The sequence below is a fragment of the Oncorhynchus mykiss genome, chromosome 5 (assembly GCF_013265735.2).
Source record: "Oncorhynchus mykiss isolate Arlee chromosome 5, USDA_OmykA_1.1, whole genome shotgun sequence".
Classification (NCBI taxonomy): domain Eukaryota; kingdom Metazoa; phylum Chordata; class Actinopteri; order Salmoniformes; family Salmonidae; genus Oncorhynchus; species Oncorhynchus mykiss.
In genome coordinates this window covers 82,579,211-82,596,043 of record NC_048569.1, presented here as the reverse complement: position 1 = coordinate 82,596,043, position 16,833 = coordinate 82,579,211, and the positions used below count along the sequence as shown (strand labels likewise).

The 16,833-nt window shown below is 48.7% G+C and overlaps 1 protein-coding gene across 2 annotated transcripts in view; it reads right to left on the bottom strand.

Annotated features, from left to right (window-relative positions):
* Positions 1-16,833, bottom strand: part of LOC110523018 (PH domain leucine-rich repeat protein phosphatase 1) — a 59,059-nt gene that overhangs the window by 4,552 nt on the left and 37,674 nt on the right. Inside the window, exons 9-16 of one of the 2 annotated variants that reach the window (XM_036978554.1) lie at positions 9,365-9,460; positions 8,681-8,836; positions 2,762-2,962; positions 2,092-2,422; positions 1,427-1,557; positions 831-947; positions 433-627; positions 78-321 (exon numbers count right to left, since the gene is read on the bottom strand). In XM_036978554.1, the coding sequence (XP_036834449.1) occupies positions 78-321; positions 433-627; positions 831-947; positions 1,427-1,557; positions 2,092-2,422; positions 2,762-2,962; positions 8,681-8,836; positions 9,365-9,460 (1,471 nt within the window). The remainder of the gene's footprint in view (positions 1-77; positions 322-432; positions 628-830; positions 948-1,426; positions 1,558-2,091; positions 2,423-2,761; positions 2,963-8,680; positions 8,837-9,364; positions 9,461-16,833) is intronic. The other variant, XM_036978556.1, reaches the window with a different exon arrangement.

The window sequence follows — 16,833 nt, the reverse complement described above, 5'->3', positions numbered from 1 at the left end:
TGAGGGGAGGGGGGGGTGTTAGGACCTCTCAACAGACTCACAGACAAAGACATACAAACAGTACAGTGTGTGTGTACCTCAGTGATGATAGCATGGTGTTGGCGTGCTCTTTGGTACTCTGCCTGCTGTCTGACGGTGTGTGTGGTGGAGAGAGGGAGGGCCTTGCCATCACGACACAGAACTGCTTGACACCTTCCCACGTTAGCCGCTGTCACCGTGAAACAGCCCCCGCCGCCACGGTCGCTTGGGGCAACAAGGCCATGACGGATGTGGCAGAGGGCCGCGGACCCTCCCAGCCTCTGTCCTGCCGTGCCCAACTTCCTGTTATAACAACAACAACAACAACAACATGAGATGAACAGGAGTTCTTGTGTGTGCACATGTTTGAGAAAAAAACTGTGTGTGCATCTGGGAGAGAGACCATGTGTGTACCTCTGCATGGTGAGGAAGGTGTTGGTCATATAGTCCTCTTGGTTCTTGCTCTTGTGCAGTTCCTCGGCCAGCACATCTCCCATGGTGCATTGCAGCAGGTAGGGCACCTCAACGTTCCGGTCTCCGTCAAACACGCCGTACAGAGCCTCCCTGCTTCCACGGAAACTGTCCAACGCCAGGGCTGCTACACACAGTCTGAGAAACACAAACATGTTAGGAATAACACATACACCGACACATACACTGCTGCTATTCCGAAAAGAGAGGCTATCCAGAGATAGACCAACTGAGGAGGAGTGATGGATGGAGAGAGAGAGATAGAAAGTGTCATGTTTACTGTTAATTTCTGAGCGAGAGAGAGAGAAAGGGAGAGATACAGAGACAGAGTATGTACTGACTTGTTGTTGACCCCAGAGGCCTCTGTGTATCCGTGGCTCCAGACTGCAGGCTCCCCGGGCCCCTCACTGCCACACAAAGAGAAGGGAGATGGGTCCACACGGAAACACCTAATGTTACTGCAGGAGGGAGAGAGAGAAGAAATACATCAGGGAGTTTAAAAATACATCGGGCAAATAACACAAATGTCTAGCAACCCTTCTTAACACCCGCCCGCTTAACCCGGAAACCAGCCGCACCAATGTGTCGGAGGAAACATTTCAACTGACGACCGAAGTCAGCCTGCAGGCGCCTAGCCCTCCACAAGGAGTCGCTAGAGCGCGATAAGCCAAGTAAAGCAATATCATACGTTTTGCAAATTAGTAATATATTGTACGTTTTGCATATTCGAAACATACGATAAGAATCGTAATTTGTAACATATCATTCGAAATGGGTGGTGGACATCCACAAATGAATACATACCATACACAATGTAACATATCATACTAAATGGAGTGTCCCTGATTTACATACAGAATAATCCAAAATGCTCTGATACCAGGTTGGTGTGTACATGCATTATGGTGTGTGTGCATTTGACTCTGTGTGTTGTTACTTGAGCAGTTCGAGGCTCCGGTGGTCCAGGTTGAGGCGAGGGTTGCCTGTCAGGTCTAGCTCCTGTAGTTTAGCAGGCAGAGACTCTGGGAGGACTACCTCACACAACTCATTACAGCTCAGATCCACACACTGCAGGAGGGAGAGAGAGAGAGAGAGTGAGACCGAGAGGTCAAAGACACGCTGGCCAAGATCAGATGTCAGGGTTATTAATAGTGTGTGTGTTTTCACAGCAATCTTATTAGGGGATTAGGGGATATATTTATGAGATTACAGAGGTTGTGTCCCAAATGGCAGAACCCTATAGACCATGGTTATTCAAAGTCCGGAACCTGCTGGTTGTCTGTTCCAACTGATAATTAATTGCACCCACCTGGTGTCCCAGGTCTAAATCAGTCCCTGGTTGGAGGGGAACAATGCAAAAAGGAGAGTAACTGGCTTCAAGGTCTAGAGTTGAGTTTGAGGGACATAGACACATGTCAAAAGGCACTATATTGGGAATAGGGTGTCATATGGGACAAATCCAGAGAAGGGCCTGATATACCCTGGCCTCCATACTTTTCCCTGGTTAATGTGACAGACCCTGGACACTGCTAAACAGGACCGTGTCAACCTCAACCATGAAGTCAGAGTATCAGGAGAGAGTGTGTGTTGTGTCTGTCCTACCTTCATGTCTTGAAGCTGGAGGACCTCAGGGAAGACAGTGATGTGGTTGGAGTGGGCAGAGAGTGTGTGTTGTGTCTGTCCTACCTTCATGTTTTGAAGCTGGAGGACCTCAGGGAAGACAGTCATGTTGTTGGAGTGGGCAGAGAGTGTGTGTTGTGTCTGTCCTACCTTCATGTCTTGAAGCTGGAGGACCTCAGGGAAGACAGTGATGTTGTTGGAGTGGGCAGAGAGTGTGTGCATGTGCCTGCAGCTCAGGATGGTGGTGGGCACCGCTCTCAGCCTGTTCCCACTGAGGTCCAGTTCCTCCAGCTGCTCCAAACGAGCCATCTTACTGCAGTGGCAGTGAGAGAGGGATTTAGATGTTTAGAAAACCTTTATTGGCACCATTTAACTACTGTACATGCATAGCAAACTCAAGTGCCATTAAGTAAAATGTCACTCCATAGCAGTGAAGTTAAAACCAGCCCCCCTCCCAGGGAGAGAGAGAGACAGAGAGATACAGAGAGAGACAGAGAGGGGGTGAGAAAAATAAGGGTTTTCAAACGTGTGTGCACGTCAAGTAAGAAGACAGTAAAAGAGAGAGTGTGTGTGTGTGCACGACATGCTCACGCGTCTGTCCCAGTGTGTGTGTGTGTGAGAGAGTGTGTGTGTGTGAGAGAGAGAGAGAGACCTGGCTGGGAAGGTCTGTAGCTGGTTGTAGGCCAGGTGCAGCACCCTGAGGTGGGCGTGACCAGTCAGCAGAGGGACACTCTTGTCCGTCAGACTGTTATTGGTCAGATACAGCTCCTGCAGGCTGCTGAAGCCCTCCTCTGATAGGCTGGCTGGAGGGAGGCACTCCAGCTTATTGGCTGATGCGTTCAGGTAGCGCAAGCTGTGAGGAAAACCAATAAACAACATTAGTAAGTAGCTAAAGAAGTAGACAGGGAAGGTGTGTGTGTGTGTCCCAGTATCTGTGTGTGTGTGTGTCCTACTGGTGAATGTGCAATCACTGGAGAATAAATGAGTTCTGTTCGTTATGTTTAATGTTATGTTTCACCGGGACGTGGCTGAACGACGACATGGATAATATACAGTTGACTACCAGCATGTCACATGTGCAACCAGAGACATTTTTATAAAAATTAATAAAACTCTAGACCAACTTGACTCCTCACACAGAAACACGTAACAAAGAACACCCTCACCCTCCATTTGGAAAATCTGACCATAATTCTTTCCTCCTAAATCCTGTTTACAAGCAAAAACTCAAGCAGGAAGTTAAACTACAGGATGCCGATGCTAAACTACAGGACTGTTGTGCTAGCACATCCTGGAATATGTTCTGGGATTCATACGATGGCAGTGAGGAGTATACCACATCAGTCACCGGTTTCATCAATAAGTGCATCAACGATGTCATTGGAATCCATGGATTACAGGCAACATCCGCACTGAGCTGGAGCTGCCACTTTCAATGAGCGGGACATATTCATAAGAAATCCCGCTACGCCCTCTGACGAATCAGCAAAACAGGCAAAATGTCAATACAGCACGAAGACTGAATCCAACTACACCGGCTCTGGTGCTAGTCGGATGTGGCAGGGCTTGCAAACTATTATGGATTACAAAGGGAAACCAAGCTGTGAGCTGCCCAGTGATGAGCTAAATGCCCTCTATGCTTGCTTTGAGGCAGGCAACACTGAACCATACATGAGAGCACCAGATGTTCCGGACGACTGTGTGATCATGCTCTCCGTAGCCGATTCCCAAGGCTGCAGGGCCAGACGGACTACCAGGACGCGAACCAACTAGCAAGTGTCTTCACTGATATTTTTTAACCTCTCCCTGACCGAGTCTGTAATACCTACATGTTTCAAGCAGACCACCTTAGTCCCTGTGCCCAAGAACACCAAGGTAACTTGCGTAAATGACTACCACCATGCAGCACACACGCCATGAAGTGCTTTGAAAGGCTGGTCATTGCTTACAACACCATCATTCCAGAAACCCTAGACCCTGTCTGTCTGTCCCAGTATCTATGCGTGTGTCTGTCCCAGTATCTGTGTGTGAATGTGTGTCTGTCCGAGAATGTGTGTATGTCTGTCCCAGTATGTGTGTATGTGTCCCCCAGTATCTGTGTGTGTGTCCCAGTATCTGTGTGTGTGTGTGTGTGTGTCCCAGTATCGGTGTGTGTGTGTCCCAGTATCTGTGTGTGTGTGTGTTCCAGTATCTCTGTGTGTGTGTCCCAGTATCTGTGTGTGTGTGTGTCCCAGTATCTGTGTGTGTGTGTCCCATTATCCGTGTGTGTGTGTGTCCCAGTATCTCTGTGTGTGTGTGTGTGCCCCAGTATCTCTGTGTGTGTGTGTGTGTGTGTCCCAGTATCTGTGTGTGTGTGTGTGTGTGTCCCAGTATCTGTGTGTCCCATTATCTGTATGTGTGTGTGTGTCCCAGTATCTGTGTGTGTGTGTCCCAGTATCTCTGTGTGTGTGTTCCAGTATCTATGTGTGTGTGTGTGTTCCAGTATCTCTGTGTGTGTGTGTGTGTGTGTGTGTGTCTTCCAGTATCTCTGTGTGTGTGTGTGTGTGTGTGTGTCTTCCAGTATCTCTCTGTGTGTGTGTGTGTGTGTGTGTTCCAGTATCTCTCTGTGTATGTGTGTTCCAGTATCTCTCTGTGTGTGTGTGTGTGTGTCCCAGTATATGTGTGTGTGTGTGTCCCAGTATATGTGTGTGTGTGTGTGTAAAAGTATCTGTGTGTGTGTGTGTCCCAGTATCTGTGTGTGTGTGTGTGTCCCAGGATCTGTGTGTGTGTGTGTGTGTGTCCCAGTATATGTGTGTGTGTGTGTCCCAGTATATGTGTGTGTGTGTGTCCCAGTATATGTGTGTCTGTGTCCCAGCATCTGTGTGTGTGTGTGTGTGTGTGTGTGTGTGTGTGTGTGTGTGTGTGTGTGTGTCCCAGTATCTGTGTGTGTGTGTGTGTCCCAGTATCTGTGTGTGTGTGTGTCCCAGTATCTGTGTGTGTGTGTGTGTGTGTGTGTCCCAGTATCTGTGTGTGTGTGTGTGTGTGTGTGTGTGTTTGTCCCAGTATCTGTGTGTGTCTGTGTGTGTGTTTGTCCCAGTATCTGTGTGTGTCTGTGTGTGTGTGTGTCCCAGTATCTGTGTGTGTGTGTGTGTGTCCCAGTATCTGTGTGTGTGTGTGTGTGTCCCAGTATCTGTGTGTGTGTGTGTGTGTGTGTGTGTGTGTGTGTGTGTGTGTCAGTATCTGTGTGTGTGTGTGTGTGTGTCCCCCAGTACAGTGCCTTGCGAAAGTATTCGACCCCCTTGAACTTTGTGACCTTTTGCCACATTTCAGGCTTCAAACATAAAGATATAAAACTGTATTGTTTTGTGAAGAATCAACAACAAGTGGGACACAATCATGAAGTGGAACGACATTTATTGGATATTTCAAACTTTTTTAACAAATCAAAAACTGAAAAATTGGGCGTGCAAAATTATTCAGCCCCCTTAAGTTAATACTTTGTAGCGCCACCTTTTGCTGCGATTACAGCTGTAAGTCGCTTGGGGTATGTCTATCAGTTTTGCACATCGAGAGACTGACATTTTTTCCCATTCCTCCTTGCAAAACAGCTCGAGCTCAGTGAGGTTGGATGGAGAGCATTTGTGAACAGCAGTTTTCAGTTCTTTCCACAGATTCTCGATTGGATTCAGGTCTGGACTTTGACTTGGCCATTCTAACACCTGGATATGTTTATTTTTGAACCATTCCATTGTAGATTTTGCTTTATGTTTTGGATCATTGTCTTGTTGGAAGACAAATCTCCGTCCCAGTCTCAGGTCTTTTGCAGACTCCATCAGGTTTTCTTCCAGGATGGTCCTGTATTTGGCTCCATCCATCTTCCCATCAATTTTAACCATCTTCCCTGTCCCTGCTGAAGAAAAGCAGGCCCAAACCATGATGCTGCCACCACCATGTTTGACAGTGGGGATGGTGTGTTCAGCTGTGTTGCTTTTACGCCAAACATAACGTTTTGCATTGTTGCCAAAAAGTTCCATTTTGGTTTCATCTGACCAGAGCACCTTCTTCCACATGTTTGGTGTGTCTCCCAGGTGGCTTGTGGCAAACTTTAAACGACACTTTTTATGGATATCTTTAAGAAATGGCTTTCTTCTTGCCACTCTTCCATAAAGGCCAGATTTGTGCAATATACGACTGACTGATTGTTGTCCTATGGACAGAGTCTCCCACCTCAGCTGTAGATCTCTGCAGTTCATCCAGGGTGATCATGGGCCTCTTGGCTGCATCTCTGATCAGTCTTCTCCTTGTATGAGCTGAAAGTTTAGAGGGACGGCCAGGTCTTGGTAGATTTGCAGTGGTCTGATACTCCTTCCATTTCAATATTATCGCTTGCACAGTGCTCCTTGGGATGTTTAAAGCTTGGGAAATCTTTTTGTATCCAAATCCGGCTTTAAACTTCTTCACAACAGTATCTCGGACCTGCCTGGTGTGTTCCTTGTTCTTCATGATGCTCTCTGCACTTTTAACGGACCTCTGAGACTATCACAGTGCAGGTGCATTTATACGGAGACTTGATTACACACAGGTGGATTGTATTTATCATCATTAGTCATTTAGGTCAACATTGGATCATTCAGAGATCCTCACTGAACTTCTGGAGAGAGTTTGCTGCACTGAAAGTAAAGGGGCTGAATAATTTTGCACGCCCAATTTTTCAGTTTTTGATTTGTTAAAAAAGTTTGAAATATTCAATAAATGTCGTTCCACTTCATGATTGTGTCCCACTTGTTGTTGATTCTTCACAAAACAATACAGTTTTATATCTTTATGTTTGAAGCCTGAAATGTGGCAAAAGGTCGCAAAGTTCAAGGGGGCCGAATACTCGCAAGGCACTGTATCTGTGTGTGTGTGTGTGTGTGTCCCAGTATCTGTGTGTGTGTGTGTGTCCCAGTACCTGTGTGTGTTTCCCAGTATCTGTGTGTGTGTGTCCCAGTATCTCAGTGTGTGTGTGTGTGTGTGTGTCCCAGTATCTGTGTGTGTGTGTCCCAGTATCTGTGTGTGTGTGTGTGTGTGTGTGTGTGTGTGTGTGTCCCAGTATCTGTGTGTGTGTGTGTGTGTCCCAGTATCTGTGTGTGTGTGTGTGTTTGTGTGTGTCCCAGTATCTGTGTATGTGTGGGTGTGTGTGTCCCAGAATCTGTGTGTGTGTGTGTGTGTCCCAGTATCTGTGTGTGTGTGTGTGTGTCCCAGTATCCGTGTATGTGTGTGTGTGTGTCCCAGTATCTGTGTGTGTGTGTGTCCCGGTATCTGTGTGTGTGTGTGTCCCGGTATCTGTGTGTGTGTGTGTGTCCCAGTATCTGTGTGTGTGTGTCCCAGTATCTGTGTGTGTGTGTCCCAATATCAGTGTGTGTGTGTCCCAGTATCCGTGTGTGTGTGTCCCAGTATCTGTGTGTGTGTGTGTCCCAGTATCTGTGTGTGTGTGTCCCAGTATCTCTGTGTGTGTGTGTGTGTGTCCCAGTATCTGTGTGTGTGTGTGTGTGTGTGTCCCAGTATCTGTGTGTGTGTGTCCCAGTATCTCTGTGTGTGTGTGTCCCAGTATCTGTGTGTGTGTGTGTCCCAGTATCTGTGTGTGTGTGTGTGTGTGTGTGTCCCAGTATCTGTGTGTGTGTGTGTGTGTGTCCCAGTATCTGTGTGTGTGTGTGTGTGTGTGTGTCCCAGTATGTGTGTGCTTCCCAGTATCTATGTGTGTGTGTGTGTGTGTGTGTGTGTGTGTGTGTGTGTGTGTGTGTGTGTGTGTGTCAGTATCTGTGTGTGTGTCCCAGTATATGTGTGTCTGTGTGTGTGTGTCCCAGTATATTTGTGTGTGTGTGTGTCCCAGTATGTGTGTGTGTGTGTGTGTGTGTCCCAGTATATGTGTGTGTGTGTGTGTCCCTGTATATGTGTGTGTGTGTGTGTCCCAGTATATATGTGTGTGTGTGTGTGTCCCAGTATATATGTGTGTGTGTGTGTGTGTGTGTCCCAGTATATGTGTGTGTGTGTGTCCCAGTATATATGTGTGTGTGTGTGTCCCAGTATATGTGTGTGTGTGTCCCAGTATCTGTGCGTGTGTGTCCCAGTATCTGTGCGTGTGTGTCCCAGTGTGTGTGTGTGTGTGTGTCCCAGTATATGTGTGTATATATGTGTGTCCCAGTATCTGTGTGTACATATGTGTGTCCCAGTATCTGTGTGTATATATGTGTGTCCCTGTATCTGTGTGTATATATGTCTGTCCCATTATCTGTGTGTGTGTGTGTGTGTCCCAGTATATGTGTGTGTGTCCCAGTATCTGTGTGTATATGTGTGTCCCAGTATCTGTGTGTGTGTGTCCCAGGATCTGTGTGTGTGTGTGTGTGTCCCAGTATATGTGTGTGTGTCCCAGTATATGTGTGTGTGTGTGTGTCCCAGTATCTGTGCGTGTGTGTGTGTCCCAGTATCTGTGTGTATATGTGTGTCCCAGTATCTGTGTGTATATGTGTGTCCCAGTATCTGTGTGTATATGTGTGTCCCAGTATCTCTGTGTGTGTGTGTGTGTGTGTCTGTCCCAGTGTGTGGAGCCTACCTTTGGGCCTTAATGAAGAGGTTGTGTGGTAGCTCAGTTAGCAGGTTGTGTTGTACATCTAGAACCTCTAGCTGAGATTTCTCCAGCCGCTCAGGTAGTCTACGCAGACTGTTACATCCCACCAGCACTTTACGAAGACTAGCACTGCAGAATAACCTACAGGAGACACACACAATACAGTCGAGGAGAGGAGAGGACGAGTGAGAGAGGCCGACCAAGAGAGAGAGAGAGAGAGACAGACCGAGAGAGAGAGAGACCGAGAGAGATATTATCTACCTCACTTGCTTTGGCAATGTTAACACGTTTCCCATGCCAATAAAGCCCCTTGAATTGAATTGAGAGAGACAAAGACAGAGAGAGAGAGACAGAGAGAGAAACCGAGAGAGAGCGAGACCGAGAGAGACCGAGAGAGAGAGAAAGACCGAGAGAGAGAGACAGACCGAGAGAGAGACACAGAGAGAGAGAGACAGAGAGAGAGACACAGAGAGAGAGACAGAGACCTAGAGAGACCTAGAGAGAGAGAGAGAGAGAGACCGAGAGAGAGAGAGAGAGAGAGAAAGAGAAAGAGAGAGAGAAAGAGAGAGAGAGAGAGAGAGAAACCGAGAGAGAGAGAGAGAGACCGAGAGAGAGTGTACAGTACATCTGTGTGTGTGTGACTGTACAGTACATCTCTGTGATACTAACCGTATGGGTAACTCTTTGATGTGGTTGTGGCTGATGTCTAGGACCTCTAGTCGGGTGCTCTCACACACCCAGTCAGGCACACAGTCCAGATGGTTCCTACAACACAACATAGCCAGTCAGGCAGACAGTTCCTACAACACAACATAGCCAGTCAGGCAGACAGCCCAGATGGGTCCTACAACACAACATAGCCAGTCAGGCAGACAGTTCCTACAACACAACATAGCCAGTCAGGCAGACAGTTCAGATGGGTCCTATAACACAACATAGCCAGTCAGGCACACAGTCCAGATGGTTCCTACAACACAACATAGCCAGTCAGGCACACAGTTCCTACAACACAACATAGCCAGTCAGGCAGACAGCCCAGATGGGTCCTACAACACAACATAGCCAGTCAGGCAGACAGTCCAGATGGTTCCTACAACACAACATAGCCAGTCAGGCAGACAGCCCAGATGGGTCCTATAACACAACATAGCCAGTCAGGCAGACAGTCCAGATGGGTCCTATAACACAACATAGCCAGTCAGGCAGACAGCCCAGATGGGTCCTATAACACAACATAGCCAGTCAGGCAGACAGTTCAGATGGGTCCTATAACACAACATAGCCAGTCAGGCAGACAGTCCAGATGGGTCCTATAACACAACATAGCCAGTCAGGCAGACAGCCCAGATGGGTCCTACAACACAACATAGCCAGTCAGGCACACAGTTCCTACAACACAACATAGCCAGTCAGGCAGACAGTTCAGATGGGTCCTATAACACAACATAGCCAGTCAGGCACACAGTCCAGATGGTTCCTACAACACAACATAGCCAGTCAGGCACACAGTTCCTACAACACAACATAGCCAGTCAGGCAGACAGCCCAGATGGGTCCTACAACACAACATAGCCAGTCAGGCAGACAGTCCAGATGGTTCCTACAACACAACATAGCCAGTCAGGCAGACAGCCCAGATGGGTCCTATAACACAACATAGCCAGTCAGGCAGACAGTCCAGATGGGTCCTATAACACAACATAGCCAGTCAGGCAGACAGTCCAGATGGGTCCTATAACACAACATAGCCAGTCAGGCAGACAGTCCAGATGGGTCCTATAACACAACATAGCCAGTCAGGCAGACAGTCCAGATGGGTCCTATAACACAACATAGCCAGTCAGGCAGACAGTCCAGATGGGTCCTATAACACAACATAGCCAGTCAGGCAGACAGTCCAGATGGGTCCTATAACACAACATAGCCAGTCAGGCAGACAGTTCAGATGGGTCCTATAACACAACATAGCCAGTCAGGCAGACAGTCCAGATGGGTCCTATAACACAACATAGCCAGTCAGGCAGACAGCCCAGATGGGTCCTACAACACAACATAGCCAGTCAGGCACACAGTTCCTACAACACAACATAGCCAGTCAGGCACACAGTTCCTACAACACAACATAGCCAGTCAGGCAGACAGTCCAGATGGGTCCTACAACACAACACACCCAGTCAGGCACACAGTCCAGATGGTTCCTACAACACAACATAGCCTGTCTGGCAGACAGTCCAGATGGTTCCTATAACACAACATAGCCAGTCAGGCAGACAGTCCAGATGGGTCCTATAACACAACATAGCCAGTCAGGCAGACAGTCCAGATGGGTCCTATAACACAACATAGCCAGTCAGGCAGACAGTCCAGATGGGTCCTATAACACAACATAGCCAGTCAGGCAGACAGTCCAGATGGGTCCTACAACACAACATAGCCAGTCAGGCAGACAGTCCAGATGGGTCCTACAACACAACATAGCCAGTCAGGCAGACAGTCCAGATGGGTCCTATAACACAACATAGCCAGTCAGGCAGACAGTCCAGATGGGTCGTATAACACAACATAGCCAGTCAGGCAGACAGTCCAGATGGGTCCTATAACACACCATAGCCAGTCAGGCAGACAGTCCAGATGGGTCCTTTTACACAACATAGCCAGTCAGGCAGACAGTCCAGATGGGTCCTATAACACAACATAGCCAGTCAGGCAGACAGTCCAGATGGGTCCTATAACACAACATAGCCAGTCAGGCAGACAGTCCAGATGGGTCCTACAGCACAACATAGCCAGTCAGGCAGACAGTCCAGATGGGTCCTATAACACAACATAGCCAGTCAGGCAGACAGTCCAGATGGTTCCTACAACACAACATAGCCAGTCAGGCACACAGTCCAGATGGTTCCTACAACACAACATAGCCAGTCAGGCAGACAGTCCAGATGGTTCCTACAACACAACATAGCCAGTCAGGCAGACAGTCCAGATGGGTCCTATAACACAACATAGCCAGTCAGGCAGACAGCCCAGATGGGTCCTATAACACAACATAGCCAGTCAGGCAGACAGTCCAGATGGGTCCTATAACACAACATAGCCAGTCAGGCAGACAGTCCAGATGGGTCCTATAACACAACATAGCCAGTCAGGCAGACAGTCCAGATGGGTCCTATAACACAACATAGCCAGTCAGGCAGACAGTCCAGATGGGTCCTATAACACAACATAGCCAGTCAGGCAGACAGTCCAGATGGGTCCTATAACACAACATAGCCAGTCAGGCAGACAGTCCAGATGGGTCCTATAACACAACATAGCCAGTCAGGCAGACAGTCCAGATGGGTCCTACAACACAACATAGCCAGTCAGGCAGACAGTCCAGATGGGTCCTACAACACAACATAGCCAGTCAGGCAGACAGTCCAGATGGTTCCTACAACACAACATAGCCAGTCAGGCACACAGTTCCTACAACACAACATAGCCAGTCAGGCAGACAGTCCAGATGGGTCCTATAACACAACATAGCCAGTCAGGCAGACAGTCCAGATGGGTCCTATAACACAACATAGCCAGTCAGGCAGACAGTCCAGATGGGTCCTATAACACAACATAGCCAGTCAGGCAGACAGTCCAGATGGGTCCTATAACACAACATAGCCAGTCAGGCAGACAGTCCAGATGGGTCCTATAACACAACATAGCCAGTCAGGCAGACAGTCCAGATGGGTCCTATAACACAACATAGCCAGTCAGGCAGACAGTCCAGATGGGTCCTACAACACAACATAGCCAGTCAGGCAGACAGCCCAGATGGGTCCTATAACACAACATAGCCAGTCAGGCAGACAGTCCAGATGGGTCCTATAACACAACATAGCCAGTCAGGCAGACAGTCCAGATGGGTCCTATAACACAACATAGCCAGTCAGGCAGACAGTCCAGATGGGTCCTATAACACAACATAGCCAGTCAGGCAGACAGTCCAGATGGGTCCTATAACACAACATAGCCAGTCAGGCAGACAGTCCAGATGGTTCCTATAACACAACATAGCCAGTCAGGCAGACAGTCCAGATGGGTCCTACAACACAACATAGCCAGTCAGGCAGACAGTCCAGATGGGTCCTACAACACAACATAGCCAGTCAGGCAGACAGCCCAGATGGGTCCTATAACACAACATAGCCAGTCAGGCAGACAGTCCAGATGGGTCCTATAACACAACATAGCCAGTCAGGCAGACAGCCCAGATGGGTCCTATAACACAACATAGCCAGTCAGGCAGACAGTTCAGATGGGTCCTATAACACAACATAGCCAGTCAGGCAGACAGTCCAGATGGGTCCTATAACACAACATAGCCAGTCAGGCAGACAGTCCAGATGGGTCCTTTTACACAACATAGCCAGTCAGGCAGACAGCCCAGATGGGTCCTATAACACAACATAGCCAGTCAGGCAGACAGTTCAGATGGGTCCTATAACACAACATAGCCAGTCAGGCAGACAGTCCAGATGGGTCCTATAACACAACATAGCCAGTCAGGCAGACAGTCCAGATGGGTCCTATAACACAACATAGCCAGTCAGGCAGACAGTCCAGATGGGTCCTATAACACAACATAGCCAGTCAGGCAGACAGTCCAGATGGTTCCTATAACACAACATAGCCAGTCAGGCAGACAGTCCAGATGGGTCCTACAACACAACATAGCCAGTCAGGCAGACAGTCCAGATGGGTCCTACAACACAACATAGCCAGTCAGGCAGACAGCCCAGATGGGTCCTATAACACAACATAGCCAGTCAGGCAGACAGTCCAGATGGGTCCTATAACACAACATAGCCAGTCAGGCAGACAGCCCAGATGGGTCCTATAACACAACATAGCCAGTCAGGCAGACAGTTCAGATGGGTCCTATAACACAACATAGCCAGTCAGGCAGACAGTCCAGATGGGTCCTATAACACAACATAGCCAGTCAGGCAGACAGTCCAGATGGGTCCTATAACACAACATAGCCAGTCAGGCAGACAGTCCAGATGGGTCCTATAACACAACATAGCCAGTCAGGCAGACAGTCCAGATGGGTCCTATAACACAACATAGCCAGTCAGGCAGACAGTCCAGATGGGTCCTATAACACAACATAGCCAGTCAGGCAGACAGTCCAGATGGGTCCTATAACACAACATAGCCAGTCAGGCAGACAGTCCAGATGGGTCCTATAACACAACATAGCCAGTCAGGCAGACAGTCCAGATGGGTCCTATAACACAACATAGCCAGTCAGGCAGACAGTCCAGATGGGTCCTATAACACAACATAGCCAGTCAGGCAGACAGTCCAGATGGGTCCTATAACACAACATAGCCAGTCAGGCAGACAGTCCAGATGGGTCCTATAACACAACATAGCCAGTCAGGCAGACAGTCCAGATGGGTCCTATAACACAACATAGCCAGTCAGGCAGACAGTCCAGATGGGTCCTATAACACAACATAGCCAGTCAGGCAGACAGTCCAGATGGGTCCTACAACACAACATAGCCAGTCAGGCAGACAGTCCAGATGGGTCCTACAACACAACATAGCCAGTCAGGCAGACAGTCCAGATGGGTCCTATAACACAACATAGCCAGTCAGGCAGACAGTCCAGATGGGTCCTATAACACAACATAGCCAGTCAGGCAGACAGTCCAGATGGGTCCTATAACACAACATAGCCAGTCAGGCAGACAGTCCAGATGGGTCCTACAACACAACATAGCCAGTCAGGCAGACAGTCCAGATGGGTCCTACAACACAACATAGCCAGTCAGGCAGACAGTCCAGATGGGTCCTACAACACAACATAGCCAGTCAGGCAGACAGCCCAGATGGGTCCTACAACACAACATAGCCAGTCAGGCAGACAGCCCAGATGGGTCCTATAACACAACATAGCCAGTCAGGCAGACAGTCCAGATGGGTCCTACAACACAACATAGCCAGTCAGGCAGACAGCCCAGATGGGTCCTACAACACAACATAGCCAGTCAGGCAGACAGTCCAGATGGGTCCTATAACACAACATAGCCAGTCAGGCAGACAGTCCAGATGGGTCCTATAACACAACATAGCCAGTCAGGCAGACAGTCCAGATGGTTCCTATAACACAACATAGCCAGTCAGGCAGACAGTCCAGATGGGTCCTATAACACAACATAGCCAGTCAGGCAGACAGTCCAGATGGGTCCTATAACACAACATAGCCAGTCAGGCAGACAGTCCAGATGGGTCCTATAACACAACATAGCCAGTCAGGCAGACAGTCCAGATGGGTCCTATAACACAACATAGCCAGTCAGGCAGACAGTCCAGATGGGTCCTATAACACAACATAGCCAGTCAGGCACACAGTTCCTATAACACAACATAGCCAGTCAGGCAGACAGTTCAGATGGGTCCTACAACACAACATAGCCAGTCAGGCAGACAGTCCAGATGGGTCCTATAACACAACATAGCCAGTCAGGCAGACAGTCCAGATGGGTCCTATAACACAACATAGCCAGTCAGGCAGACAGTCCAGATGGGTCCTATAACACAACATAGCCAGTCAGGCAGACAGTCCAGATGGGTCCTATAACACAACATAGCCAGTCAGGCAGACAGTCCAGATGGGTCCTACAACACAACATAGCCAGTCAGGCAGACAGTCCAGATGGGTCCTATAACACAACATAGCCAGTCAGGCAGACAGTCCAGATGGGTCCTATAACACAACATAGCCAGTCAGGCAGACAGTCCAGATGGGTCCTACAACACAACATAGCCAGTCAGGCAGACAGTCCAGATGGGTCCTATAACACAACATAGCCAGTCAGGCAGACAGTCCAGATGGGTCCTATAACACAACATAGCCAGTCAGGCAGACAGTCCAGATGGTTCCTATAACACAACATAGCCAGTCAGGCAGACAGTCCAGATGGGTCCTATAACACAACATAGCCAGTCAGGCAGACAGTCCAGATGGGTCCTATAACACAACATAGCCAGTCAGGCAGACAGTCCAGATGGGTCCTATAACACAACATAGCCAGTCAGGCAGACAGTCCAGATGGGTCCTATAACACAACATAGCCAGTCAGGCAGACAGTCCAGATGGGTCCTATAACACAACATAGCCAGTCAGGCACACAGTTCCTATAACACAACATAGCCAGTCAGGCAGACAGTTCAGATGGGTCCTACAACACAACATAGCCAGTCAGGCAGACAGTCCAGATGGGTCCTATAACACAACATAGCCAGTCAGGCAGACAGTCCAGATGGGTCCTACAACACAACATAGCCAGTCAGGCAGACAGTCCAGATGGGTCCTATAACACAACATAGCCAGTCAGGCAGACAGCCCAGATGGGTCCTATAACACAACATAGCCAGTCAGGCAGACAGCCCAGATGGGTCCTATAACACAACATAGCCAGTCAGGCAGACAGTTCAGATGGGTCCTATAACACAACATAGCCAGTCAGGCAGACAGTCCAGATGGGTCCTATAACACAACATAGCCAGTCAGGCAGACAGTTCAGATGGGTCCTATAACACAACATAGCCAGTCAGGCAGACAGTCCAGATGGGTCCTATAACACAACATAGCCAGTCAGGCAGACAGTCCAGATGGGTCCTATAACACAACATAGCCAGTCAGGCAGACAGTCCAGATGGGTCCTATAACACAACATAGCCAGTCAGGCAGACAGTTCAGATGGGTCCTATAACACAACATAGCCAGTCAGGCAGACAGTCCAGATGGGTCCTACAACACAACATAGCCAGTCAGGCAGACAGTCCAGATGGGTCCTACAACACAACATAGCCAGTCAGGCAGACAGTTCAGATGGGTCCTATAACACAACATAGCCAGTCAGGCAGACAGTCCAGATGGGTCCTATAACACAACATAGCCAGTCAGGCAGACAGTCCAGATGGGTCCTATAACACAACATAGCCAGTCAGGCAGACAGTCCAGATGGGTCCTATAACACAACATAGCCAGTCAGGCAGACAGTTCAGATGGGTCCTATAACACAACATAGCCAGTCAGGCAGACAGTCCAGATGGGTCCTATAACACAACATAGCCAGTCAGGCA